At 49.8% G+C, this 14,089-nt stretch overlaps 1 protein-coding gene across 5 annotated transcripts in view; it reads left to right on the top strand.

Annotated features, from left to right (window-relative positions):
* The first annotated feature begins 2,600 nt into the window (after window positions 1–2,600).
* Window positions 2,601–14,089, top strand: part of per3 (period circadian clock 3) — a 27,494-nt gene continuing 16,005 nt past the window's right edge. Inside the window, exons 1-7 of one of the 5 annotated variants that reach the window (XM_088617583.1) lie at window positions 2,627–3,098; window positions 5,589–5,662; window positions 9,029–9,834; window positions 10,844–11,001; window positions 11,985–12,103; window positions 12,795–12,996; window positions 13,762–13,813. In XM_088617583.1, the coding sequence (XP_088473709.1) occupies window positions 9,551–9,834; window positions 10,844–11,001; window positions 11,985–12,103; window positions 12,795–12,996; window positions 13,762–13,813 (815 nt within the window). In that variant the 5' untranslated portion in view covers window positions 2,627–3,098; window positions 5,589–5,662; window positions 9,029–9,550. The other 4 variants (XM_088617582.1, XM_088617584.1, XM_088617585.1 and 1 more) reach the window with 4 other exon arrangements.

Here is a 14,089-nt window from a genome sequence, read left to right as displayed (position 1 = left end):
CTGATTGTTTTGTTGTTGTTTTTTACTTTTTCGTATGAACGTTGAGGGATAGCAGGACACAGAATAGCAAGGCTGGTGGGTGAACTCCCGACTCCAGTCTGGATTCAGTCCCAGTCCTTCAGAGCCACACAGCGCCACTCTCCAGACAGAGGACGTCGGCACGATGCAGGTTCCTAGGAAAACAAGCTGTTACAGCAGGCTGTGTAACTGTGTAAAAAATGTGTAAGGGAGTTGGAGCAGTTTTAGAGCATTGTTCTTTAAATCGCAGTCATTTCTAGAAGTGGTGTGGGAGCAGGGCATTAAATTCGTCGCATCCCACAATCCATGTCGCCAGGGGTGTGTTTAAATGTGCCGCAGTACGTTCTTGCACGTGTTCTTGGGGCTGCGCTTGTCAGCACACACTGACACTGCCTTTGCGAGTCTCGACACGTTTGTTATATTCACAGAAGACCATAGTGTAGATCAAGAGTTCTAAAAGACGAGCAGTTTTGTCAAGGTTTTCTTATGTAAAATCTAGCATGTAGGCCCTTCCTCTCCCTCCAGGGGTCAGGCCTTGGACACCTCTCCTGGTTGCCTTCCCCTGCCAGACCTCTGCCCCTACGAGGCTAACCGCTGAAAACATGCACCCTGACGCTGGAAGATACAAGGTAACCGATGTTTCTGAAGTCCCAACCCTGCATTTCTTTTGTATATACATATAAAAGAATTTCGTTCGATCCGACTTTTGACTGCTTTTGGGGTTGGCTCAGTCTCGGCTCACGGACTGCTTGGCCCATTCTTGAAAGATCTGCACTTGCTTTTGGTTTTCCGAAGGCAGCGTCGTTGTTGCTGTTAACGTGTCCGAAGGATTTTTTTATTCCTTTTCTGGAGTGAAAGCTGACGGAGGAGGTGCTCCGGAAACGAAAGAAAGGTTCGTTCCGAGCTCTTGCGCGAAGGATGTTGGAATTCCACCTCTGGCACTTCCGGATGTCGGAGGAGGGAGGTCGGATCGGGACAATATTTGTCTTGCACAGATGTTTGCTTTGGCAACAGTTTGTTGCTATGTGGATCAGGCCAACTTTCCCTGGGTACACTTAATCCGTCCAGGATTTGAATATGTGCACAAAATTACTGAAATCTACTTTTTGGGGGGATTGAAACCGTTTTAAACAAAGCATGTACATGTCAGCATTCAGGTATAAAAGATTAGTAAATGAAAAATTATGATACAGTGAGGCAAGTGTTGGGAATGTTAAAATGTCAGACTTGAAAGCTTTAATATTTCTCCACTGTGGATCACCTATTCGGGAGACAGAGGCTCAACCCCCGGGGGCTGAATTTGCTCATCGAGAGGATTTGGCTCGAACTGCGAACGGGGACCATGGTCTCCACTGCTGGATTTGAAGGGTGTAGCTGTCCAGTTTGCCTCTGCAGTAGATGGTTTCGTCCTGCTTGTTGAGCAAAAAAAATACGCTTAGACGCCTGCAGACAGACCACGATGAATGATGAAAAACAAGGCGTCCATGCGAGAAAGGAGACCTTGGGTTTTATATTCTCTACAATCACAATGCTCAGCCTTTTAATCGCAGCATCCCAGGCAGGATTGGGTCTCAGACCCAGTCCCTGGAGGGCCAATACCTTAAGAATACTCGAAACACAAAGCACCCGAAGAGCTGGGAGATGTTGAATTAGTCCAGTTGAACCAGTAACGAGCTGGATTGAAAACCTACAGGCATGCTGGGATCTGGATTGGGCAGCTCTGCCCAGAAAGACTAACCACTGCGCCGCCCTCCTCGGCTAAATGTTTTCTAGACACGAACCTGCGGGACTCCGGGCCCTGAGGTTCAGAGCTGTGTCTGTCTTCGAGAGGGCTTTTTGGAAATCGAGGGTAAGGAGTCAAGGACTTGATGCTTCTTCCTGGCCTCAATCGCCTACAGACTTTATTTTTTAACCAAAACATTTCTGCTCTTTCCCATATGAAAGAATGCCTTTAAAACTATAATACAACTTTGATGCCTTTTTGGTCACGGTACGTTTTGCAGTTTTTAAGCGCTAAAAAGATGTCTCTCTCACTGCGACACAGTCTAGACCGCTCTATTCTGAAAAATAACGCGCACCTATACACAGGTAATTGCGCTGACAAGTCGGGTCTTAAAAATATAACGCCTATGTTTATAGATGTGTATTGATAGAAAATGAATAGAATAAAATGAATAGAAAGTCTGTATAAAAGTACTATCGTTATGAAACGTTTGAATCGAAGGCTCCGAGAGCGCAGCTTTTACAATTAATTGTATTTTTTTAAAGACAACTGCACCCTGTTATTTGCAAACCTATCTAATGGTCCACGGGTGATGCTTAATAAAACGACTTTCATCCAATAAATCATCTGTTCTTCAGTTCGGCGGTGTGTTTCCTGGTCACACGTCTCCGGGCTCCGAACTGGACTAAAAAAACAGAGACACTGCTCAGCTCTACAACCTGTTTGAAGTAAATACCACCTTAAAATAAAAGTAACGTGTTTCTTGTTATCCTAGCAGAAACAGACGAGCGCTTCCTGCAGTGCATACACCGACACCCGCTCACCTCACCTCCTGAACTAGTTTATCTTTTTTATTCAGCCAGAAAGAGATGACGCCACCTCCCCCGAGCATGCGCCCTGGCCGCCTCTGCCCCGTAATGTGGGCCAGGCTTTCCGCTGTTGTGTAACATGGAGGTACACGTGAGGAAATCGAGATAGTGGCGACGAGTCCAACAAGGAGGGGGGACACGCCCCCGTCACGGCCCACCGGCCAATCACATCCGAGGAGGCGGACGCGAGTGCCCAATCCGGGGAGAGGGGGCGTGGCCCGGGAGGCCCGCACTCACGTTGCGCTGATGTCGGCGTCCAGCTCCCGGCTGTGGGGAAGGAGGCGAGCGTCGGGGAAATTAGGGCAACGGGAGGACTCGCAGCAATGGACTGTTTGTGAGACCTGCACACCTGTTCACCTCGGTCCGCGGCCCCGGCACGTCCCTGAATCGGGTGCCTGGGGCAGAAAACCCGCGGCGTCTGAAGACGAGGAGCGCGGGTTACTGTGTCACCAGTACGCGTGTGTCCCAGCGGTTAGCCTGCTGAAGAGGTAATGACGCGCCTGCAACACTGGTGTCCGGGGCAGCTGTTCAGACGGAGCGAGTGTGGCCGTGTAAGTGCGGGCGAGGGTCGTCCTGACTTCAGGCCTGTTCGCCGAGTGAGTTCTGCTCTGTTCCCGGCGCTTCCCGGCATTTCCACGCCTGGGAGTTTCCCGGCGGGTCGTCAGGCGGGGGTCTTGCCCGTGAGCTGCGCAGGTGGTGTTCACAGTGTGGGGGAAAACACGCCAGGCCCCTCGCAACGTGAGTGCTGGTGCTGTGTTATCGGATTAACAAAGGGGGTAGCTAGGAAAAGGTATTAACCGGGACCTCGGGCGAATAGGGCAGCGACATGTAGCCCCACGCCGGTTTAGCTAATGACTGACCCGTGGGTCCTGAGGGCGCTGTGGGAGTCCGACTCCGGACCGTCTGCTGCTTCGTTAATCAAGTCTCATTAGGCGGGGGTGTGAGACTCCTGGAGGGCCTGCTGATGTCGCCCGCTGGTCCGCTCTCTGTTCCACTGAGCTCTCATAGGTTTCTTAATAATGATAATATACCGAGGCTTTTCGTCCGCATGGAGTCTCAGACTGAGTTACATCCACAGCAGGGCACTGTATTGCTGTAAACTGGCTGAAGTGCCTCGTTTAATGGGGCGATGACATCGCCTCGCTTGGGTTTGAACCCACACCCTTCCAGCCCTCATCCCCAGTCCTGACCGGTCCTCCACACTGCTGTCCTAATGAACATTTCCGTTATAACGAAGGCGCGGGAGGGGTGCCAACAGCCAAGTTTAATCAGCCTCAGCTGTCGGTGATTCAGAATCATTCCCGATGTTGTTTCCTCACCTTAATAAAAAAAAAAGGTGAGAATTGGACATAAACTCCTTCACTCCCTCACACACGCCTCCTGCGTCCCCCCTCTGCAGCTGCCCCTGGGTCACCCCTCACTCTGCAGGGGGTCCCAGCCCCCTCGTCCTCTGGCCAGGAGGCAAGCCCCCAGCCAAGCGGCTGAAGCCGAATTTTATTGTGACTAAAACGCTCCATAAGCCTTTCAGGAAGCTCAGTTCTTGGGTGGTGTTATTCCTGGTGAATGCCCGGGCTCCGAGGTGTTTTGTAGGCAGCAGGATCTTGAATGAAGAGGATGTCGGGAGTAATCCTTTCCAGGTGCAGGGAAATAATGAGATCGGTTGTTTAACTGACCACTCGCGTTGGAGCAAAAACTAGACGCCATGAACTGACTCGAACCGACGGTTATTCCCTCAGAAAAGTATGATTTTGGACGTCAGCTGTCCTTACAAACCCCGGTCTACAGGTAGACCAACAGAACTGCCTCACTAGTTTGGACTCCCAGGCAGGCAGTCTCCAGGTGGAGGGCGCCCTCTGCTGGTAGGTGGATTTGAGGCTGGCTCATCTCTGGCTGGCTGTGCTCGCATGCTCTTTGTGGGGAGTATCTCCCCCTGACGGCATCATTTCCAGTCGGTTAGCAGACAGACATTGACTTTTACACACAGCGACACCAGTCAGCCAGCCCGCTGGTTTTAACCAAACTCACAGTCCGCGCTGTGGATCCAGGTTTTGCTCTGACCACGTTGATCAATCGATTCAATTCATTTTATTCATCACTGCTGCACGTGAGCGTGTTTGTACGTGCAGCGGTAGCTGATTTTCAGAGCTAAAATCCAGGTGACACCAAGCTAAGCGTTTTCCAGAAAGTGAATTTCAGTGAAGTGTTTTTTTTTTTATATTTTCATCTCTGTGCATCTCTTCCAGACTTTACACATTTTAATTGTTAACATTTAGCTTCAGACAAGGAGGGAGCTCGTTTCCTTCAGGAGCAGAAAGCACGAGCCTGGGGTATCCTGATTAAATACACTGTGTCTACTTCAGTAAATATATCGCAGGAGCTCCAAACTGGTTATGTCCAGTTCCCAGGGAATGGGATCTGCTTGTTTTGTACTCTGCGACATCCTTTCTGCACTACCTTAGAAAACGGGCTTACAGTATTTGCAGTTCCTCCACTGGGCAGAGGGTTACGGCTATAAATAATAGACTGGATTTAAACAAAGCCCCAGGCTTCGCTGCCCTTGAGTTTGAATTAGCCTGCCGCCTGTGCTTAAAAGTGTTGTGCTTTGAGCGCACAGTGGAAATAGCCCCCGCACTGCTTAAGGACAGTGCATTGAAGTCAGCAGTGCCTAGTGCGTTCCAGTACCTGTGCAGGAGTGACAGCGAGCAAGCACTCTGCGTTTCAGACAGAGCTGCGGTACAGTCCGCGCGGCCGTGACGTACATGGAAGGAAGCCTTCTTGCACAGTGGAACAGGAAGATAACTCTTGGTGCTAAGATTAAGAAGCTAAAGGGGGGAGAAAATGTGCAGACAGCAGAACAGCGAGTGAAACTCCAAGTGCTTGGCTTACCTGAAGAGTTTGTTTTCAAAGGAGCAGTTATTGCAGTCAGTGTGCCTTGCTTGCCTTTTAGCCTTCCTGTAAGTGTGCTTATTTCCCTGCAGGGGCTGCTCGTTATTCCTGTACCAGTGAACGTGCTTCCTTGAGACGCTGCTTCACAAGGGGGGACTGCAGGAAGGTGAAGGAGAAACACTGGAAACGCTGATCCTCCTGGGCCCCGTGGTTCTGAAGTATTCATTTGGTGCCCCATCCCTCCCTGTGCGCCTGGCAGGGTTGCCTGCCGTGGAGGGTGTGAGGGATTGAATTGCTTGTTCCGCCAATCCCAGCAGGAAGCTGAGGTTGTAATCTGGGGATGGGAGGTGATGGAAGTCTTTGCACGGCTGAGTTGAGGAAGAAAGAAAGTTGGTTGCCACTAGGAGAGTCCTTTCCCTGGGATTCCTGATATGGGATTCCTGGGATTTCACATATGACCTGGGATATAAAAAAGGTAACCGGTGAGAGCCAGTCCAGCCCTTTCGGTACAGCCTTGGGGAAACACAGGCCTGCTCTGCATTCAGGACAGCTGTGCGACTGATTTGTATCCCGTTCCCACTGCCGTGTGTGTCACCTCCTGCGGGAGAGCAGTCCAGAAGCCGTAATAAACCAAGGATCACGCAAAACCACAAGGGATCGAAGCTGGGCAGAAGAGTGAAAAACCACGTGTTCAGCAGATGCACAAGATCTTTCCTAGGCCACACGGTGTAGGATAAGAGAGTCAGGGTCACAGCGCTTCCCAGGTATCTGTGAAGTGTCTGTGAAGGACCAGGAGCAGCCAGCTGGTCGCCTGGGGTGTGCAGTCTGTGGAACTGCGTCCGGCGCGCATGTGCTGTGCGGAGCCAACACAGCCCGTCCAGGGGGCCATCAGGGTGCTGGACCTGGATGGTAAAAGCGCCATTTGGTCAGTCGAGGTCGGCTTCCTCTGCCCATGATCCGCACTTCATTATAGGCTGGGCCAGGGGATCTCAGGGTCTGGAGTAAACCGTGGCTCTGGGTTTTCTAGACAGGCCTGCTTGGCCAGATTCTCAGCTCCCGGTTTGAATGCATATATCAGATTTCAGAAACCGTAGTCTGCGAGACCTGTTGAGAAAATTCTCATCAGTTCAAACGTTTGATAATATCAGGGAGAAGTATTCCAAGAAGCTGAGAACTGCCACTAGTTCTCACGCCTTAAGATTTTCATATTTAACACCGGTTAATTTCCGTGAAGGCAGCGTGATCAAAGGCATTGTATTTTAATTACGGGGAAAACAACCTTTTGCTCTGGCCTGAATGTGGCTGTCAAGCTTTAAATATGAATGAACAGTATCTAAGTTGCAAAAAGCGTGCATGCTGTATGTCAGTCTGTCACTGCCCACGGTTTCAGAGCGTTAGCTAGTGGCTCATGTGAAGTTAGATGTAGAGGAAGTGTTGCACTGATGCACAAGGCTTTTTAAGTCCCAGAAAACAATTCATACCGTAACTTGGGGAAAGGAGCTTGATCTTGCTTATTGTTTAAACCCTCACACTCTCTTACACGGCCCTGTTTTAGAGGAGCAGCATGGATCATGCGCCTGCAGCTCCAGCCAGACTTTACACACCCTGAGCAGTTTTGTTTGATTAGTAAATGGATCATTCTGTATTTGGATGCCATTAGATGCCAAGCTGGCACTGGTGCCAAAAGAAATTCCTGGTAAGGATCACTGGCCGTTGAAAGCTAAGACTGTTCTGTTTCATCATTTCTGGCTCTTGACTGGAAGTGCAAAACAAACGCGGAGTTATAGGTTGAAACTTAAAAAGAGAGGGGCATCTCACCCAGAGATATTCTCACGCTGTTAGGAAGTCTCTGCTAGGAGAGCTGCAAAGCTGCTTGTTATCTGCTGCCTCCCAGTACCGGCGCTAATCAGACTTCTCTGCCCCCAGCTGAGGTCTGTCCTTCCTGGTTGGCAGGCTGCCTTGGCTAAAAAGACGTCACTGTCTCCCAGTGTGCCAGCCGTGTGTGGCACTCCAGATATTCTGCTGTAGCTGCCAGCTGGGATAAAACTCTGAAGTTTCTTGGGCAGAAAGTCAACAGATGATCGCAGATGGATGCATTCTGTAGGTCAAGTGCTTAAGAGAAAGCTACAGCTTTGGCTTTGATCCCTATTAAAGTGTATTATTTTGGAATTAGTACTCTAGTCCTGGCTGTTATTAAGCAGTTTACAGTGCTGATTAAACTGCCCCCACAGTGTCCTATTTTCAGGTTCTTGCCTAAGGCTATTGTGTTAGTTGGGTAAAAGTAATGAATTACTCCCACAGAATACGGCTCACCTATAGGTACCCTTTCATCAGCAGGATTTTATTAGGAAGCTCTTTAAAAGCTCAAAAAGTAAAGCAAAGATCCAGAGATCAGAGGTTGTGTTATGTAACGTTTTGGAGAGGCAGGGCTCTTCTCTGCATGTGGAAATGAGCCCTCCAATCACCGAGCAGACGGAGCACAAGACACATGGGCCAGCTGCTGCGCGGGTCCTGCACAGCGAACCCTGTAAAAGACTCGATCTCTCTACACCACAATCCTGGGGAAGCTGGTGGGGGGGTCGGGTACCCCGCTCTTTCAGTAGTGTGGCTTGGGGGTTCATGTCAAAGAGGGGAGTTGAGTCCTCCTCATGTCTTGGGACGTAAATATTTTTCCATCTCTGTTCTTGTGTTTGCATGCATGTGCCATGGCTCCTCAGTCCTCACACGTTTCAGAAGTGATCCTGGAAATGCACACCAAATGCACTCTCTGTCTGGGGAGACAGCCTGGGCTGCAGGAGCTGTAATGCTATAGCTGTCACAAGCTGTCGTTGGAAGTACAGTACATGCTTTTTAAAGTGTAAATTTGAGTACATTTCAAAACTGAATGAGGATACCATTTGAAAGCAGGCCCTGCTCTGATTGTACCTGCCTATTATGATATTTTCTACATGTTTTTCAAAAAGTCGGTAGTTGAAGTGAAATTTCTTTTGTGGTTAAGTTATATTTTATGAACTACTATAAAATGTTTTTTTACCATAGAGGAAAGCATATTAATCCTATTAAAACAGTTTTTATTTTTGGACCTAAAATTGAAGTGTTTCTGTTTCTGATAGTTTCTTTCTTTTAATAAGCACTTGTACATGTAATGGTTTGTCCGTTGGGGGGAAAAATAGCTCAGACTCTTTGTTGTAAAAGACGACAACAAAAGACTCAAGAATGAAAAAGACCTCACGGAGAAAACAATTCAGATGGTTTTGTTTTTCTGTTCAGTTAATAATCCCAAATAACAAGAATGCCATTGAGGTGTCTCATGCTGGTGTGCAGCACAACCAGTCCGGCTCATTTGCAGTGGCCCTTGTCACCTGAGACAGCATGCCAGCTCGGTTTCGAGTCTCTTGGTCTGGAGCGGTAGCTCCCTGGTGTCGTGTCTTGGAGTGGCTCTCAGGAGGTCCCTGTTCTGCTCCTCCAGCAGACAGCGGCGTCAGTGCCTTTCCTCCCAGAGCCTTACATTGGGTTTTCTTTCGTCCTACAGGAGAGATTTTGCACTCCGACTGAATGGGAAGCTGTTTCCTGCAGAGGACACCTCAGCTTTGGGAGCAATGATGGGAAGACCGAGCACAGTGTGTGGAAGACCCTGCTTGAACAGCACGGCAATGGTGTAACGGACACGGTGAATTTTTAAGAGAGTCCCGTTGGCTTTGGGTACAAGTAACGCACCCGTTTGTTTTTGAGGGGTTTCACCACCAAGATTGGAGCCCCTGCCCGGCAGGAGATGGCTGCGTTCCCTTTTACATTCTCTGACCCTTGTTCCCAAAGACACGGCTGAAAGAAAAGAAGAAGAACATTTTATCTTGCAATCGAAGGTGTGGTTTGAGCTCGGGGGGCTCGGCTTCCTGTCCAAGGAGAAGAGGGGCTCGGCTTCCTGTCCAAGGAGAGAGGGGCTCGGCTTCCTGTCCAAGGAGAGAGAGGGGCTCGGCTTCCTGTCCAAGGAGAGAGAGGGGCTCGGCTTCCTGTCCAAGGAGAGAGAGGGGCTCGGCTTCTCGGCGGGGTGGAGATGCCCAGGAGCAGCCTGTCCCGTGAGGCCGAAGAGAAGGAGGGAGCGTCGTCCTGGGAGTCCAGGGGCGTGACGGGGGGCGACGAGGAAGGGGAGGCAGGCGGAGCCCAGGGAGGAGGAGGAGGAGGAGGAGGAAGAGGGAGCAGCAGCAGCAGCAGCAGCAGTGAGAAGAGTCCGGGCAGGTTCTCGCACGGCGGGCCGGCCCAGGAAGACGTGGAGATGAACAGCAGGATCGCCGTGGACCCGGCCGACGGCGGCCCCCCCTCCACGGACAGCGCCAAGAGGTACCAGCGGCCGCCGTCGCCATGGCGCCAGCGCCGGTGGCAGCCAGACAGCCAGGGCACACAACACAGCACAACAGCAGCCTGATCCACCTCGGGCAGCGACCCCTGGAGGTTTACTGTCGGATTTGCTGCACGCGTGGCTGTGGAAATGAGACTCTACTCCTTAAAGTAACACCGACTGAAATGTCTCAGTCCTGCTGCTGGCTGCTGTGCAGGGGCTTTCGTCTTTGTAAACCAGAAACGGGTCAAGCTGCTGTTTGCGAGAGGTTACACATCCATGCGCACACTTGGTTCTGGCAACAGTACGGCGGTCTCAGTAGCAGACATTGACATGCCGTTGTAATTGGGCTTTCAGGTAGCAGAAACTCGCGGAGAGATGGCTTTGACTTCACTCCTCTCTTCACCTCTCTTGACTTCACACCGCTTGAGTGTCAGTCCTGCTTCTCTCCTGCTCCTGCCTCCTCTTCCTTCCGGCCTCTGTTCTCCCACGCTGTATCTGCTGCTGGTTTCCCCGCCCCCTCCCCCCACCCCCCTGAAGGCTCAACAGCTGGAACTGTTTCTTTTCTTCTCTTTTCAGCATGGAATAAAACTTTATTTGTTCCATCGCAGGCTACGCATCCTGACACAGCTCCCTACTTGCACTACGGAAACATTTGTATTCTAGCCCTTGACAAATTCTGAGCCATCCGGTATAGCAAGGTACTTATCTTTCAGCACAAATCACTAACACAACTCTCATTCACTAGTAAAGCACTGTATCATTTTCTTTTCATCCAAGATAGAGGGATACTAACTTACACCAGCTGTGTGTCCGGCACTCTGTCCTGTCTCACTCGGAACCTGGGGAATGGAATCCCCGTTTCTCGTCCGTATGCACATAACCCTCCCTTTCCCCGCCATGGGATGTGGGAACGTTGCAGTGCGTGTCGGTGCGCTCTCCTGCCTGCGTGCGGTTTCCCGGCGGAGGATCCGGGGGGGCCGTGATTGACGGGTGTGCGTTCCAATGCAGCGACGTGCCGGAGCGGGGGCGGGACCAGGCGCACCGGGAGATGATGCAGACGGTGCAGGAGATGAAGAAGAGGCTGCCCTCCGAGAGGCGGGGCCACCGCAAGGCCAGCACGGTGGAGGCCCTCAACTACGCCCTCAACTGCGTCAAACAAGTGCAGGGTGCGCCCAGCCGGGGGAGGACGGGGGGGGAACAGGACCGGGGTTTCAGGGTGGATGTGGGGCCAACGTGATGTAGCATGACGCTCTTTTAAAAGGCACTGTTGTAGTGACGTGGGCTGCTGGGCAATAGTCTGCCGGTAGAGCTGTACGAGTCGTACTGAGGGATGCGAGATGAACTGTAGTAATAGTCATTTTGTAGTGAACTCTGGTTCACTCGTACTATAGTGAGCGTACTGTAGTACTACAGTGGGTTATACTATACTACTACTAATTAGATAATTAGCAAAGTAGAGTTCAATAGAGCTTGTGCTGAAACAGTACAATCTCCTCATTAGATCAGTGATAGAATACTGTATGCAGTTCTGGCCTGCATTTTATAAAACAAGAGCAGCATGACTCAATTCAGAGCTTAAGGAGATTAATTATGGGGATAAATTGAGGAACCCATCTTCTGTAAAAGATATCTCAGAGGAAATCATTTAAAGGGAATGCACAGGGGTGATGGTAGTAGGTATGAAAGTTAAAATCGGTGATGAATACAAAAGAACACGACTGGAAACTTTGTTTAAAACTAATTTTGCAGAGATATTAAAAAGCAGTTTTTTACAAAAGACTATCAAGGATGATTGTGGATTGTGTTACTGGGGAACACCGAGGAAGAGATGCAGCAAATGAGAGATGAAAAGAGAATAATTTTGAGCACAAGGCATCGGTATGCACTAACAGGCTGATACTGTGTTCTCGTCATTGACTTAGTTTATGTTCTTCAAAAAAAGACTAGTCAAAGAAGATTAAATTTAAGCCAAAGGTTTAAGCAGGCCCTGTTTAGAAAAGACTGGTTCAGTCCGTTGGAAGCTTTTTACTTGTCAGCCCACCCATTGAAAGGTGGAGCTGTAGTAAAGAGTTGTTTTGCAATATACTGTTATGCTTAACAGATGCCGGATTCATATTAATTTCTTCTTTCTCTCCTACACCTCCTGCAGCTAACAGTGAGTACTACAAGCTGCTTATGAGTAATGGTGTGGTCTTACGGCACGACGCCACTGCCTGCAACCTGGAAGAGCTGGAATCCATCACCTCTGAGCACACCCTCAAAAACACGGTACGTCACCCCCGAGCACACCCTCAAAAACACGGTACATCATCCCCGAGCACACCCTCAAAAACACGGTACATCATCCCCGAGCACACCCTCAAAAACACGGTACATCATCCCCGAGCACACCCTCAAAAACACGGTACATCACCAGTTTTTTGAGCACACCCTCAAAAAACTGGTCCTGCTAGTATACTACAGGATAGATCTCTGGGCAGGGAAGGTGATGGAAGTCGGTCTGATCCTCTACTTGTGTTCCATTGAGAATCTATTGATTTGATTGGGGGGGTTATTGGCATTGTGGCCACAGAGTTCACAGATACTCACTATGGAGAAGTCATGGTATTGGGCGACACCGTGGTGCATTGGTTAACATTGCTGCGTCACAGCGCAGGGGCCCTGGGTTCCCCCCGTGTTGGTGTGGTTTTCCTCTGGCAGCTCCACTGTCTTCCCACAGTCTAAAGACATCCTGACAGGTTAACTGACTTCTGGGAATGCTGGCCCTGGTGTAAATGGGGTGTGTCTGCCTTGCGATGGACTGGTGTCCCGTCCAGGATGTACCCTGCTTTGCGCCTGTTCCCTGCTGGGATAGGCTGCGGCTCCCCCGTGACCCTGAATTGGATAAAAGTGGATATGGAATGGACGGATGGAAGTCACTGTTTTTACAGTGTACTGATCGGCTCCGTCTGTGTTGCAGGACACGTTTGTGGCGGTCTTCTCCCTGGCCAGCGGCCGGATCGTCTACATCTCGGAGCAGGCGTCCAGCATCCTCAACTGCAAGAGGAAGTTCCTGGATTCGGCCAAGTTCGTGGAGCTGCTGTACCACCAGGACATCAACATCTTCTACTCCCACACCGCCCAGCCCCACCTGCCACCCTGGAACATGGGCACCGACAGCGGTGAGGCGGGGGAGCGGGGCACGGCGCGGCACCCCTTTCCAGACGCGCAGTCTCGCACGTGCTCACCCACACAGGCACGAGCATCAGCGTGCAACAGGGACATACACCTGCACACGGCTCCAAGCCAGGGGGTTAAGACACTCGTATTGCACAGCCATTTGATCATTTCTTGGGTGTCGAAGCTACACAGTGTTATACAATAGGAGATTTTCTGCTTCTTACTTGTATTAAAGTTTAGTCCGATAGAAGCATCATCTTGAAAAGCATTAAAGGGCTGCAACATCGATGCTGGGCAAAGACTTGAACCAATTCTTTACTGGGGTTTAGGTTTTTTGTACCTTCAAGGTTATGAAATAATGCAAATTCTTTATCAGCACAGTGTACAAGATCCTACTTGTAAAACACAAGGGCTTCACACCCCTGGGTGTAGTAAGGGTATCGAGATATGTTGACTGTCAGGAGATGGTGTGTTGGGATTCCTTAACTGGCGTTATATTAAACTGATATTAGACAAAGGTGTGTTAGGAAATGTGTGGGGATGAATCTTGTGAAACGTATTGAAACAGCAGTAGTATGGTGTTTTTTAAACTACATTTATGGAAGAATTTGGATGAAAAATGGATGAAAGGATAGATTTTAAGCAACATTTGATAAGCAAGGTACTCCACGGAGTCATGTGTTCTTGTAGGCTTCAGTTGTCAAGCAAATTGCTGTTTGTATTGCGGAGCTCTGGAAAATCTTTAATTCTTTTCCTGTGCTCTGCAGCTGCGATCCTGTTCGAGTGCGCCCGGGTCAGGTCCTTCTTCTGCAGAATCAGGTCAGCCCGAGAACGGTCCTTCTGTTTTAGTCGTCACTTTTTTCATTCATTTGAAGCTCTTAGCCTTGAAACTTTACAGAAAATGAGACCGCTGCTCTGTAATGTTTATCAGTCCGATGTAATGATATCATCGGTAGAAATAAAATGAGGAATCTTGAGACGTATGACTAAGAATATTTTGCCCAGGAGGCAGCTTTCAAAGAATTTTCTTTGTGCGAGCCAGAGATTAGCAAACAACCAGTCTGGTCTGCTTTTGAAGATAGCAGAATAGTTAAC

Source organism: Lepisosteus platostomus, chromosome 23 (genome assembly GCF_059453375.1).
Source record: "Lepisosteus platostomus isolate fLepPlt1 chromosome 23, fLepPlt1.hap1, whole genome shotgun sequence".
Taxonomy (NCBI): domain Eukaryota; kingdom Metazoa; phylum Chordata; class Actinopteri; order Semionotiformes; family Lepisosteidae; genus Lepisosteus; species Lepisosteus platostomus.
Note: the sequence above shows the minus strand (reverse complement) of the source record. Positions and strands in the feature narration are given on the sequence as shown.